The sequence below is a fragment of the Myotis brandtii genome, unplaced genomic scaffold, assembly GCF_000412655.1.
Source record: "Myotis brandtii unplaced genomic scaffold, ASM41265v1 scaffold714, whole genome shotgun sequence".
Classification (NCBI taxonomy): Eukaryota; Metazoa; Chordata; class Mammalia; order Chiroptera; family Vespertilionidae; genus Myotis; species Myotis brandtii.
The window spans coordinates 674,463-687,291 of NW_005370809.1; the positions used below are offsets into that span (position 1 = coordinate 674,463).

A 12,829-nucleotide genomic window follows, 5' to 3' on the forward strand; every position below is an offset into this window, starting at 1 on the left:
GGGCTCAGGCATGAGTCTCCTTCAGCTCTCCGCATCCACGCCTAACCCACTGCCTCACCTGCAACAGATGCTCAGCAGGTGTTTGCTGTTGAATAAAAGTGAAGGGATAATTCCAGTGACACTAACAGCTGGGCTTCAATCACCCAAGGATCTAACATCAGATTAGAATTTCTTGGAGAAAACCAGAAAGTGAGGGTGGAGATATTTAGTGGCCATTAAGTCTAAGTTGAATTGAGGAGGCTCAGCAAAAGATGTTGAGGCCTAGAAGATTGCAGGACTGGGTCAAGCAGGAAGAAACTATTGCAGGGGTCCTCAAACTACGGCCCGCGGGCCACGTGCAAATACAAATATTGTATTTGTTCCCGTTTTGTTTTTTTACTTCAAAATAAGATATGTGCAGTGTGCATAGGAATTTGTTCATAGTTTTTTTTTAAACTATAGTCCGGCCCTCCAACGGCCTGAGGGACAGTGCACTGGCCCCCTGTTTAAAAAGTTTGAGGACCCCTGAACTATTGGGCAAGACAGGGGCAGGGAGGCAGAGAGCAGGAAACACTGAGCTCAGAAGAGATTGGTTGGATAGGACAGAACCGGGAGAGAAATGCCCCCTGTTATCCAACAGCAGGATTCATATCTTTTTGCGTGAATGCTCCATTACACACACTGTTTAAAATCCTCACCAGAGGATATTTTTTTCCAGAGAGATGAAGGGAGGGGGAAAAGAGGGAGAAGAGAGAAAAAAACATCGACATGAGAGAGACACATAGATTGGTTGCCTCCCGCACGCAGCCCCACTGGGGCCTGGCAACCTGCAACTGTGGTATGCGCCCTTGACTGGGAATGGAACCCAAGACCCTTTTTCTGTGGGCCAATGCTCTAACCACTTAGCAAACCAGCCAGGGCTCCATTACACACATTTTGACTCCAGTACTAATCATGTGAAAGAGTTTACAGATGTCTGGAGAAGTGTTAACTTATCCTTTCTCTTTCCTTTAAACAGCTCTCTAGATTCATGTTTGAGGGGCGGGAAATAAAGTTGGTTATGACTTGTGCAGCCTTCATCACAATGAATCCCGGATACGCAGGCAGGACTGAATTGCCAGATAACTTGAAAGCCCTGTTCAGACCTTTTTCAATGATGGTTCCAAATTATGCCTTGATTGCAGAGGTGAGCTTCACGTTATAAACCAGGAAAAATTTAAGCTTATTTCTTTTATTTTCTATTGAAGTAGAAAGTTTTCTTTATGAATGCACCCTGGCAAATGTATCATTGCTTACTTATAAGAGTAGATATGATTATCACTTAGAATGTTTTGTTCTCTCTCTCTCTCTCTCTCTCTCTCTCTCTGTGTGTGTGTGTGTGTGTGTGTGTGTGTGTGTGTGTGTGTGTGTAAATGCTATATCCCTAATGCCTAGAATGGTATTTGGAATATAGTAGGTCCTTAAATCGAATGAATCGATGAGTTTAATTAAGCAGTTCATTGGGGTTTATCAGTTCATCTATAGAAATTAAAATGTCTGGAGTCATTCTAAAAATACTATATTGTTCTTACTTCTTGGGCATCTATAATAATAAAAGCATAATATGCAAATCGACCAAACAGCAAAACGACCATCTGGATGACCTTCCGGATCAGGGGTTCTCAAACTACGGCAGTGATTCAGGTAGATTGTGGATTGGAGGAAGGGTCCACACCCCCTCCACTGTTGTTACGGATTTATTAGCCACGGCTGCAGAACCTTGTCCCAGGCAAGGCAGCCTCCTAGGGCAGGGGAGAGGCTGCAGATCTTTGTGTACTTTCCCTAGACTCCCAGGGAGTCTACACCTTCGGATGTGAGAGGCTCAAGTCTTGCTTTTGTATTCAGGTCTTATACCACCATCCAGCCTCCACGATGTGAACATTTGCAAGCTGTGGGCTCTCCACTCTTTGAATCAAATGTCACTAAGGCCACATTTCCATCAATAGAAAGGAAGCAGAATCAGGGCTCAGGCCTCCCCATACAATGTCCCACCTTCCCCCTTCCACCACCTTGTGGCATAGAAAACCCTTTTCCCCTCAATCTTTACTACATTTCTTTGTTAAATGATGTGACAACTTGGAGAGCTGTGGTGTCTAATGTAGATTTTGAAGACATTGGTATTATGCTGACATATTTTTGTCAATATAATGTAATAACATGACGTAATACTTTTTTTCTAGGTAATTCTATATTCTGAGGGATTTGAATCCAGTAAAATATTAGCAAGAAAAATGACTCAGATGTATAAGCTTTGCAGTGAACAGCTCTCTCAGCAAGATCACTACGACTTCGGCATGAGAGCAGTGAAGTCTGTGCTGGTCATGGCTGGGTAAGAAACCAAGGTGGCCAACAGCGAAACGTCAGAACATGCCATCATACGCGTTCTGTGGGCAATTCACAAACAGCTCTTAAAGTCGCATAGGAAGTGATTAATAAGTGTCAGCTGCTGCTGTTGTCCTCATTCTTTTTTTTTAAATATATTTTATTGATTTTTTTACAGAGAGGAAGGGAGAGAGATAGAGAGTTAGAAACATCGATCAGCTGCCTCCTGCACACTCCCTACTGGAGATGTGCCCGCAACCAAGGTACATGCCCTTGACCGGAATCGAACCCGGGACCTTTCAGTCCGCAGGCCGACGCTCTATCCACTGAGCCAAACCGGTTATGGCCTCATTCTTACCTTAACACTCCCATTCACAGCAAAATGGGCATCTCTGCTCATCCCGTGACAGTTCTTACTGTGTGTCTTACGTGGCTGTCCCCAGACCAGACCTGAATCAAGACTGGGCTTCAGAGAACTTCCATTTCCCCTGAACTTGTCACATACACTGGGCTTGAGTGTGCAAAAGCTTTTCCCAACATAAGATCGATGACTCCACTTAAAAGGCGTAAGGTTTGTTATGCATATTCAGCAATTAAGTCAGACCTGTCACCTGACAAAGCCTGTAGCATTTGGAACACTTCCGTTTTAACCTATCATTCGTCCAGGCTCTTGGTCCAAGACTTCACCTCTGTCCTTACAGTATGGTCCAAGGCGGAGCTGCTTTCTAGTCTCTGATAAAGCACGAGCCTTTTCTCTTTTCAGGCCCCAACTTCTCCCTTCAGATCTTCTTGAAACTCCTGCCTCTGGAATCTCCAGGTTGGCCGGAGTCTCTAAGGACTATTTCCTCTCTTGTCCTTCCTCCCAGACCAAGACTTGCTAGTCTAGATTCTGTACCTCCAGGGCCCTTCAGCCTGGCTCCTGTATCCTTGGGTTTTCCACAAATATCTCTGACAGTCCATAAACTCTGTCCTTTCTTTGAAAGAGTTTCAAAGAAAGAACAGAGGGTATGGAAAGATATTTGTGTTTCTCCTTTACACAGGATTGACACTTAAGGAGACTACTAAGACTATTTAGAGAAAGACTGCTAAGACCTCAACTGCAGCACAGTGAGCAAGACAGAAAAATGAGCAATTATCTAGGATACGATGTAGTGAGGGGAACCATAGGGCTGTGCCCAAGGTTGGCCATGAGGGATGGAGGAACCTTCTCGAGGAGAGAGTAATTGGGTTGGATTTCAAAGGGTAAATAAGAGCCAGCAAAGGAGCCAAGCAGGGTGTTCTGGGCTGAGGTAACAGAAAGTCACAGGGATGTTAATCATCATGATGCATCCAGGGGTGCATGCAAATTCAGGGAGGATTGATGCGGGAGTTTGAGAAAAAATGTCCTTGTCATCATCCTCAAGGCTGTGTAGCCTGTGCCTGACTCCTGCGCATGCTCTGATGGAGCTGGACACTCGGGATGAAGGGGACACGCTCCTCCCCTTTCAGCAGGAACCTGCAGCGGGGCCCCCCTCTCCCCCCACAGCCCATGGGTTTGGAAAATCACATTCAATACTATGTTCTCACAAATGTCATCTGAATTATCCTTTTACATTTAGGTCTTTAAAAAGAGAGAACCCAGATCTAAATGAAGATGTGGTATTGATAAGAGCACTTCGAGACTCCAACTTGCCCAAATTCTTAACAGATGACGCTGTTCTGTTCAGGTAAGTTTCTAGATGTTACAGAATAAAGCATAGCTGCTGTGTAGAGGTCATGGATAGTCTCATCTGCAAGCATGTCTGTCTCTAACAGGGTAATAACTCATCGTTTCTAGAGATACTTATTGTCGTTTTAAAAAACACTAGTTTAAAATAAAGGCACTAACCCTAGGCAGTTTGGCTCAGTGGATAGAGTGTTGGCCCGCAGACTGAAGGGTCCTCCTGGGTTCAATTCTGATCAAGGGCATGTACCCCGGTTGCAGGCTCTGGCCCTGGTCAGGACACATGCGGGAGGCAACCAATTGATGTGTCTCTCTCACATCGATGTTTCTCTGTCTCTCCAAAAATCAATGGAAAAATACCCTCGGGTGAGGGTTAACCCAAATACATAAATAAATAAATAAAATAAAGGCACTAAAATTTTATTAGCCATCCAATTATTTGTGGTCTTTTCCAAAATATTGATCATCAGGCTGTGTGCTATATAAACTAGTATTGGTTATGAGTTCCTGACCTAAGAAATTTCCCATCCCCCCTCCAAGAAATCAGATTTGAGCTTAACATAAATGTGATTGCTTTTATCTATGTATTTCTACTTCTATTGAGTAGTTTTATGTTTATCTAAGACATACATGTAGTAGTTTTCAAAATAAAATAATGTCATAAATTAGTCTCATGAAAAGCAGTGGTTTCCTGCCCTTCACCAACTGACCAAAGGCAAATCATTTTTCCATTGATTGATCGATTCATTCATTCATTTTACTATTTCCCTTCATATTTTTAGTACCATGTTTTTTACATTTCTTGATTTTTCAGTTTTAGATATTACCCATTATGCACATGTAGCTCTTCCCCTAGACCCGCCTTCTCCGTGTAGTCATATTGCAATATAACCTAAGCAAAATATGTAGGATTTCAGTGCTTTATCATAGCTATGTAAACATTATCCACTGCTGAGCTATAGTTTCATTATTAAATTATCTAGCTTTTTATTTTCCCTTCATTTAGTACCATCATTCTTATTTTTCATTCCTTTACTTATTTCCTATAAACTTATCAGTAATTTGTCTCCAAATTTTACCAGAGTGTAAATACCCTAAAAGCAAACAAATAAACAATTGAAATATTCTATTGAATTTGCCTCTTTGGAGCCCTCTGTCCTGCTCTAATCTGGGCTGCTTACCCATGACCCCTGGTGCACATCTCTTATCAGGGATGTCCATTGATGACTGTGCTGGGATTTCCTTTGCCCTTGTCTTCTATCAGTGCCCCGGTTTCTCAGAACATGTCTCCTCCTTTTGGTAGGACACAATGATGACAATGTCTCTGCATTTATCTTTGCACACTTATGATATTTCTATAATTGAGATTCCAGGAAGTAAGTTTGCTAGGTCATAGGGTAAGAGGCATTTTTAATTTAGTTAGTCTATCAAGATGGCCTCCAAAGACATTTTACATTTATATAAATGGTTTTATGAAAATGCCCATTTCCCTTTAAGTATTTTAATGAGAGACCAAAAGTCTTTAATGCATGCATTTCTTTAATTATTAGTATCATTTCTTAAGTTCATGAGTCATATATATTTATTATTCTAAGAACATTTTTTCTATTTTACTCTTTTACTTATTGATTTTTGGGGGAGTCATAAATTCTATCTGGTATAAGAATTGGAAATATTTCTCCATCATTCATTCTTTAAGTTTGTATATAAAACCTTTTATCTCGCAGAAGATTATTTTTTACTCATTTTTTCCACTTTATCACCATTTTTTAGTTATAGATTTCCTATCTTTCTTAGAAAGACCTTCTTAACATAGTGGTACAAAATTCGTCTCTTATATTTTTATCTAGTACTGTTGTGGTCATTTTATATTAAGGTCTTTACTGTATCTCAAATGCATTTGTGTATATAGTGTAAACTAGGTTTTAGCTTCTTTTTTACCCATAGAAACACACCACATTAACTGTTTCCCGCAGAAAGTCCATTTTTCCTTTATTCCCTTTTTTACCTAGTACTAGTTTTCTATTTTTATTTCCATATTATTTTTCTGAGTATACATATACAGTTATAAGTACATATGTGTGCATCTGGGAAAAGTTGAGTTAGAAATATGATATTAGAAATAATGCCCTGACTGGTTTGGCTCAGTGGATAGAGCATTGGGCTGTGGACTGAAAGGTCCCAGGTTTGATTTCAGTCAAGGGCATGTACCTTGGTTGCAGGCACATCCCCAGTAGGGGGTGTGCAGGAGGCAGCTGATCAATGTTTCTCTCTCATCGATGTTTCTAACTCTCTATCCTTCTCCCTTCCTCTCTGTAAAAAATCAATAAAATATATTTTTTTTAAAAAAGAAAAGAAATAAACTTCGCCTTGACACTACACCATCTACTGTGGACAATACAGAAACAAGAGATATTGCTTACCTCCAAAGGCTCCCAATATACTTAAGAACATTGGTCTACAGTACAAGAAACAAGCAAAATCAAGCACAATATCAGAGAAATTATAGATTCTGGTATACAACTTAGGATATACTAATACTGTGCGTGTTTAGAAGAAAAGATCAGTGAGAAAAATAAGATTCATTTTAATGTTTAATCGGTTATTTGTAACAAATATGGGGAAAACTCAATGACCAGTGGTTCCTAATTGATTTTATTTTTTAAATTTCAGTGGAATCATATCTGACCTTTTCCCTGGAGTCCAAATTCCAGAACATGATTATGGTATATTGCAGTCAACAATTATAGATGTCATGAATGGGCAAAATCTCCAGCCTGAGACATGTATGGTTAAAAAGGTGATACAGTTCTATGAAACTATGCTGGTAAGGCATGGTGTGATGTTAGTTGGGCCAACCGGAGGTGGCAAGACCACAGTTTACCGAATACTTGCAGAAACTTTAGGGAATTTAAGAAAAATTGGTGTAGACAATCCCTTTTACCAACCAGTTAAAACATACGTTCTTAATCCTAAATCAATTACAATGGGCGAGTTATATGGCGAAGTAAATAGTGTAACCTTGGAGTGGAATGATGGTTTGATGGCACTGAGTGTCCGAGCAGCTGTGCAAGACACTTCAGAAGACCATAAGTGGATCATCAGTGATGGGCCAGTGGATGCTCTTTGGATTGAAAACATGAATACAGTGTTGGATGATAACAAGATGCTTTGCCTGGCTAACAGCGAGAGGATTAAACTCACACCTCAAGTCCACATGCTTTTTGAGGTAAATATGTTATCAGGAAGTTGGGGTATTCCTTTCCCCATTGAGTGCTGGGGGCAGAGTCCTCACAATATCTCCAGAAAAAGGAATTTTCTGAGACTCATGCAAGAGAATTACATCCTTGGGTCTCCAAAGTCCCATTTCCCTAAATCCAGTTATAGAAGAAGTGTGGAAGCAAAGCCAGCGTCCAGAGTTTCCATTCCATGTTGCAGCCGGGTCCAGTTCATCATCAGGCGAGTGACAGTCCATTAGTCCCTTGTGTGTGTGTGTGGGCGGGGGGGAGGTCCATATGGCTGTGGGCCAGGTGGGCAAATGCAGGGGTCCCAAGAGAGCACACCCCCTGCAACAAGATCCCAAGGGCACAAGAGCAACAAGAAAGGCACACTCCTTTGTTTAGGGAACTAAATATCCCAAATTTTGCACCCTTGAAGTGGCCACGCCCATCCTGACCAATGACCTGTTCCCAGGTGTGACTGACAGTGAGCACCTTCACTAGCCCAGCCGCGCCCCGCCCCCCCCCAACTTTATTGGGCATGCATCTATCCTTTCTCTGTTGGGCCTCTGGGAGTGTAAATTTGTAGCTTCCTGATGAAGCTGCCCAAATGGCATGCCTATAATCTTTGGCCTTCCTTTTGCTCCTTTCCTGTTATTATCAACTAGGTTAATTACAACAGTATCAAGTATATATGCCATGCTGTGGAGTGAAGCAATCATTTGTTAGATTGGCATACCACTATAATTATTTTCTCATGCTGATGTATCACTGACTATCTGTAAGGCCCAGCATGGTGTTTTGTTTATGTACCAAATACTTATTACAGTGTCTTTTTGTAATGCATTGTCCATCCTGACGGCCAAAGTCTCTCAAACATTCCTGTCTCTCTATAAACAGGAAGTACAATAAATTCTGGCTTCACCAGCACTTGTTTCTTTTCCTTTGGAAGTATTTCATATATATAGATGAATTCGCATGATTTGAAAGGTACTTAAAGTGAATAAATTACCCCAGCGAGGTATGAATATTTAATGGAGGGTTTGAAAGAGAAATGTGGACCAATTACAGTGACAAAATATTATGGAAGATGATAGCCCTCGTGTATTCATTCATCAAGCATTGATTGAATGCCTACTACATGCTAGGTGTTAGACTAGGTGTTGGTACAAGAATGAAACAAGGAAAAAGAGAAAAGAGAAGGAATTTGACAGTATCCTCCTATAATTATGGGGTTTTTCCACCTTATCCTTCACTTAACATTTCTTCCCTATATCTGATTACTTATAGCTCTCCCTCTGTTTTCCATCTAAAGCCTTTCAGCGTTAAACTTTGAACTTATGATTCATTAACATTGAAGGTGCAGTAGTAAGGAAATATCGTATTAGCTGTTTCCTGTACGACTTTCTTCAATTTTAGGTGCAAGACCTAAGGGTTGCCTCTCCTGCTACAGTCAGTCGATGTGGGATGGTGTTTGTGGATCCTGAGGAACTGAAATGGATGCCATACGTTAAAACCTGGATGACGGGTATTTCTAAAAAAGTGAGTGTCTCCGTCTGGGAGGGCTCACACTTCCCTTGAGTGCCCACACTGTAATAACACAAGGCTTCATTGTGCTTGATGGAGGGGATTCTCCAGAAATGTTTATATTCTCTCCACATCCGCCCTCGTTATTTATGACCTCAGCCTGCCAGTCTGCCTGGTCGCTCTGGCCCCGGCCTGCTCTGCCTGGCCTCTGCCCAGACTGGTTCCTCTCAAGGACAAACACAAACCGCTTCCCTGACTCCTCCAAAACACAGCTAGAAAAGGCTGGGGCATTACAGAGGATGACACAAGGCTTGAGATCATGAGAGGGGTCACAATGAAGAAGAGGACATTTCAGTCCATGTACCAACTGTCATCATCTTTAGATTTTAGGGAGCTATAGCACCTCCGAGAGCCAGAGAGAAGAGAAAACCACTTTACTTCCCACTCAGACGTAGGTCATGACCCCAGACACATTCTAACCTCAGAAGTACCATTCCACCCCAAGTGAAGAAAGGCTCTTACATTGTTGTTCACAACAGCTCAATTCCATATTACCTTATTTAACAAGCCATCTTTTGAAGTATTTTGCCCCATCCCAGTCCCCACTCCAACATCTTGCATTACTGTGGTGCATTTGTTAAAATTGATGACTCAATATCACCAATGCATCATTGATATTGATATATTGTTGATATATTATTGGTGTGTCAATATTGACACATTGTTGATACATCATCAATAATGTTGCATTGATACATTAACTAAAGTCTATCATTTGCATTAGGGATTATTCTTTGTGTTGTATAATTCTATGGATTTTACAAATGGATAATATCATGTAGCCATGCCTATAGTTTCAGAGTAGTTTCACTGCCTTAAAAATCTGTGCTCAGCCTCTTCATCTGTCCACTCTCCCTCAACCCACCAACCATTGAGTTTTACTGTCTCCATAGTTTTGTCTTTTCCAGAATATCATGTAGTTGGAATCATATAATTGGCTTTTTAAATTTAGTAATATGCCTTTCTGTGGTGTAATAGCTCATTTCTTTTTATCATGGAATAATATTACATTGTATAGATTTACCAAGTTTATTCATTCACCTACTGAAGGATATCTCAATTGCTTCCATGTTTTGGCACTTCTGAGTGACTATAGTTTACACTGCTGTATGACATATAGAAAAGTTAAGAGAGTGGATCCTAAGAGTTCTTACTTTCTTTTTTATTGTATTTATGTGAAATGATAGATGTTAATTAAACTTTTGTGCTAATCATTTCACAGTACAGTTGATCCTTGAATAACACAGGTTTGAATTGTGCAGGTCCACTTACACGTGGATTTTTTTCAATAAATACAGTTGGTGTCTTGTATCCATGGGTTTTGCATCTGGGGATTCAACCAAATGCAGATCAGCAACAGTATTTTCCCATTCCCAACCGTAGATTCCCAACCACTGATTGAAAATACTGGTTTTGACTCACAGCTGGTTGAATTAGCCATTGAATTTTCAACTACGTGGGCATTTGTACTGCATCCCCATGTTCAAGGCTCAACTGTATATATAAATCCATCCATCATGCTGTATGCCTTCAATTAATACAGTGATGTATATCAGTATTTTCAATAAAACTGGGGAACAAATTAAAACCAAAAAATAGTTCCTATAAACATCCGTGTTCAGGTTTTTGTGTGGACTTAAGTTTTCAACTCATTTGGGTAAATACATAGGAGTGTGATTGCTGGGTCATATGGTAAATTTAGGTTTAGCTTTGTGAAAATCCACCAGGTTGTCTCCCCTAGTGGCTGTGCCAATTTGCATCCCCCCACCAATGAATGAGCGTTCCTACTGCTCCACATCCTCACCAGTGCATGGGGGTATTGGTGTTTTAGTAGATATTTTTTAATGTTCTCTCTTATGGTTCTTCTTTTTCATATTCTTAATTGTGGGAGATATCAATATAGAAGACTGCATGAAATACATATTGGCAGTTTAACGAGTGATCATAAAATAAGCACTTGTGTACCCATTGCTAGATCAAGATGTAAGACATTATCAGCTACCCAAAATCTTCCCAGGTGTCCTGAGTCATAGGAGGCTTTTAAATTTTGTATTCATTTTATATCTTGTTATATTTATACCCTTTAGTCTAAAAGTCACAAAATGCATTATAAGGTCAATGGGGAAAAAACGAGACATATGTACTACTATTTGTAATACTTTAAACAATAAAATAAAATTTAAAGAAAAAATGTAAACCAACCCATTTCTAAACTTAATTACATATTTCATCTGGTCTTGCTAAAATATTATTTGTTTGTTTTATTTTCAGCTGAATGAGGAAACCCAAGAATTTTTATTGAGCCTTTTCCGTTACGTTGATGATGGTTTAAATTTTATCAATAAAAAATGCAGCCAAGCGATCCCGCAAGTAAACATTAGCAAAGTGACTACACTCTGTTGCTTATTGGAGTCATTGATATTTGAGAAAGATGGAATTAATCTCTCAATGGTATGGAAGGTTTTATTACTTCAGTAAAGCTAGAAAATGAGATTATTGTATAGCTCCTTTGCAAATAAATAACTCCAAATTTTCTGTAATATGATCAGCTTTCAAGTTAACTTCTCAGGGGACTAATGACTATGAGTAGATTAATAGAAGCTAAAAGTTGGAAGGAGTGTTAGAAAGCCTATGGTTCACTCTTATACTCAATTCTTAAATTCCCTTACAGTCTACAACAGGGGTGGGCAAACTTTTTGACTCGAGGGCCACAATGGGTTCTTAAACTGGACCGGAGGGCCGGAACAAAAGCATGGATGGAGTGTTTGTGTGAACTAATATAAATTCAAAGTAAACATCATTACATAAAAGGGTACGGTCTTTTTTTTTTTAGTTTTACTCATTTCAAACGGGCCAGATCCAGCCCGCGGGCCGTAGTTTGCCCACGGCTGGTCTACAACATACTTCTAATATGTGTCTGTCAGCATCTGCTTAAATACCGTCATGCAGGCATAAACAGAGTTATAATAATCAGTTGAAAAACAACCTTGAGATTTTTATTTTTTGGACACTCCTTGCCATTCACTTTCTCATCAGAGTATTTAACTTGGTACTACTATAAAACATCACTTTGTGAACCATTAAATTAAATATAGGAAACATATGCTGTGCCCTTTTTTATTTTTTTTTCTTTATTGATTAAGGTATTACAGATGTGTCCTTATCCTCCCTTTACCCCTGTGGTGTCTGTGTCCATTGGTTAGGCTTATATGCATGCATACAAGTCCTTTGGTTGATATCTTTCTTAAATGTATGAGTCTACACACACACACACACACACACACATAACCCACAACAGTCTTTTGATTTTGCAGTGTAGGATTCTTTTTATGTTAACGTAAAATATTAAAAGTCTTTCTCTTTGTTCTTTCAGGAACAAACAAAACTGAACACAATGCTATGTCAGACTTTTATATTCTGTTATTTATGGTCTTTGGGTGGAAATCTAACTGAAAACTACGCAGATTCTTTTGATACATTTATTAGAACACAGTTTGATGACAATCCTGATGCCAGGGTAAGAGCCAAATAAATTTAATTTTAACATATTAGTTCTAAATCATTAAAACTGAACTTCAAGACTAAAACCTTAAGAGCCTTAGTTCTACTGCAAATATAAATTCTTCACTGAAAAAAATTTCTAAAATCACTCACTTTTCTTAACCATGGATAACATTTATTGCATTAAATTTTTTAGGAGTCCTCTCCTGTCCATATGAAGAAATTAATGTATAAAACTATAAAAAAAATCCATACTATAAATGAATATTGAATTCCAGTTAGTAAACTTATTCTTCACAGTGTTATGGTGTAGCTATTCTGAACCTATTTTCTGTACATTCTAAGATTGAGCAAATGAATAAATGTGCTGAGGATAATGGAAACAGGTTTCTCACTGTTGGAGAAGGGATTTACAGATATGGAATGCACACTGTGTTATTATATTACAATCAGAGATATTGGTGCTCATGGATTCAAATAT

At 39.4% G+C, this 12,829-nt stretch overlaps 1 protein-coding gene across 1 annotated transcript in view; it reads left to right on the top strand.

Annotated features, from left to right (window-relative positions):
• The window catches only part of DNAH6 (dynein, axonemal, heavy chain 6), a 239,152-nt gene that overhangs the window by 118,282 nt on the left and 108,041 nt on the right, over positions 1-12,829 (top strand). Inside the window, exons 31-37 of the mRNA XM_005882406.2 lie at positions 998-1,165; positions 2,199-2,347; positions 3,939-4,046; positions 6,716-7,271; positions 8,680-8,802; positions 11,119-11,298; positions 12,221-12,364. Of these exons, the coding sequence (XP_005882468.1) occupies positions 998-1,165; positions 2,199-2,347; positions 3,939-4,046; positions 6,716-7,271; positions 8,680-8,802; positions 11,119-11,298; positions 12,221-12,364 (1,428 nt within the window). The remainder of the gene's footprint in view (positions 1-997; positions 1,166-2,198; positions 2,348-3,938; positions 4,047-6,715; positions 7,272-8,679; positions 8,803-11,118; positions 11,299-12,220; positions 12,365-12,829) is intronic.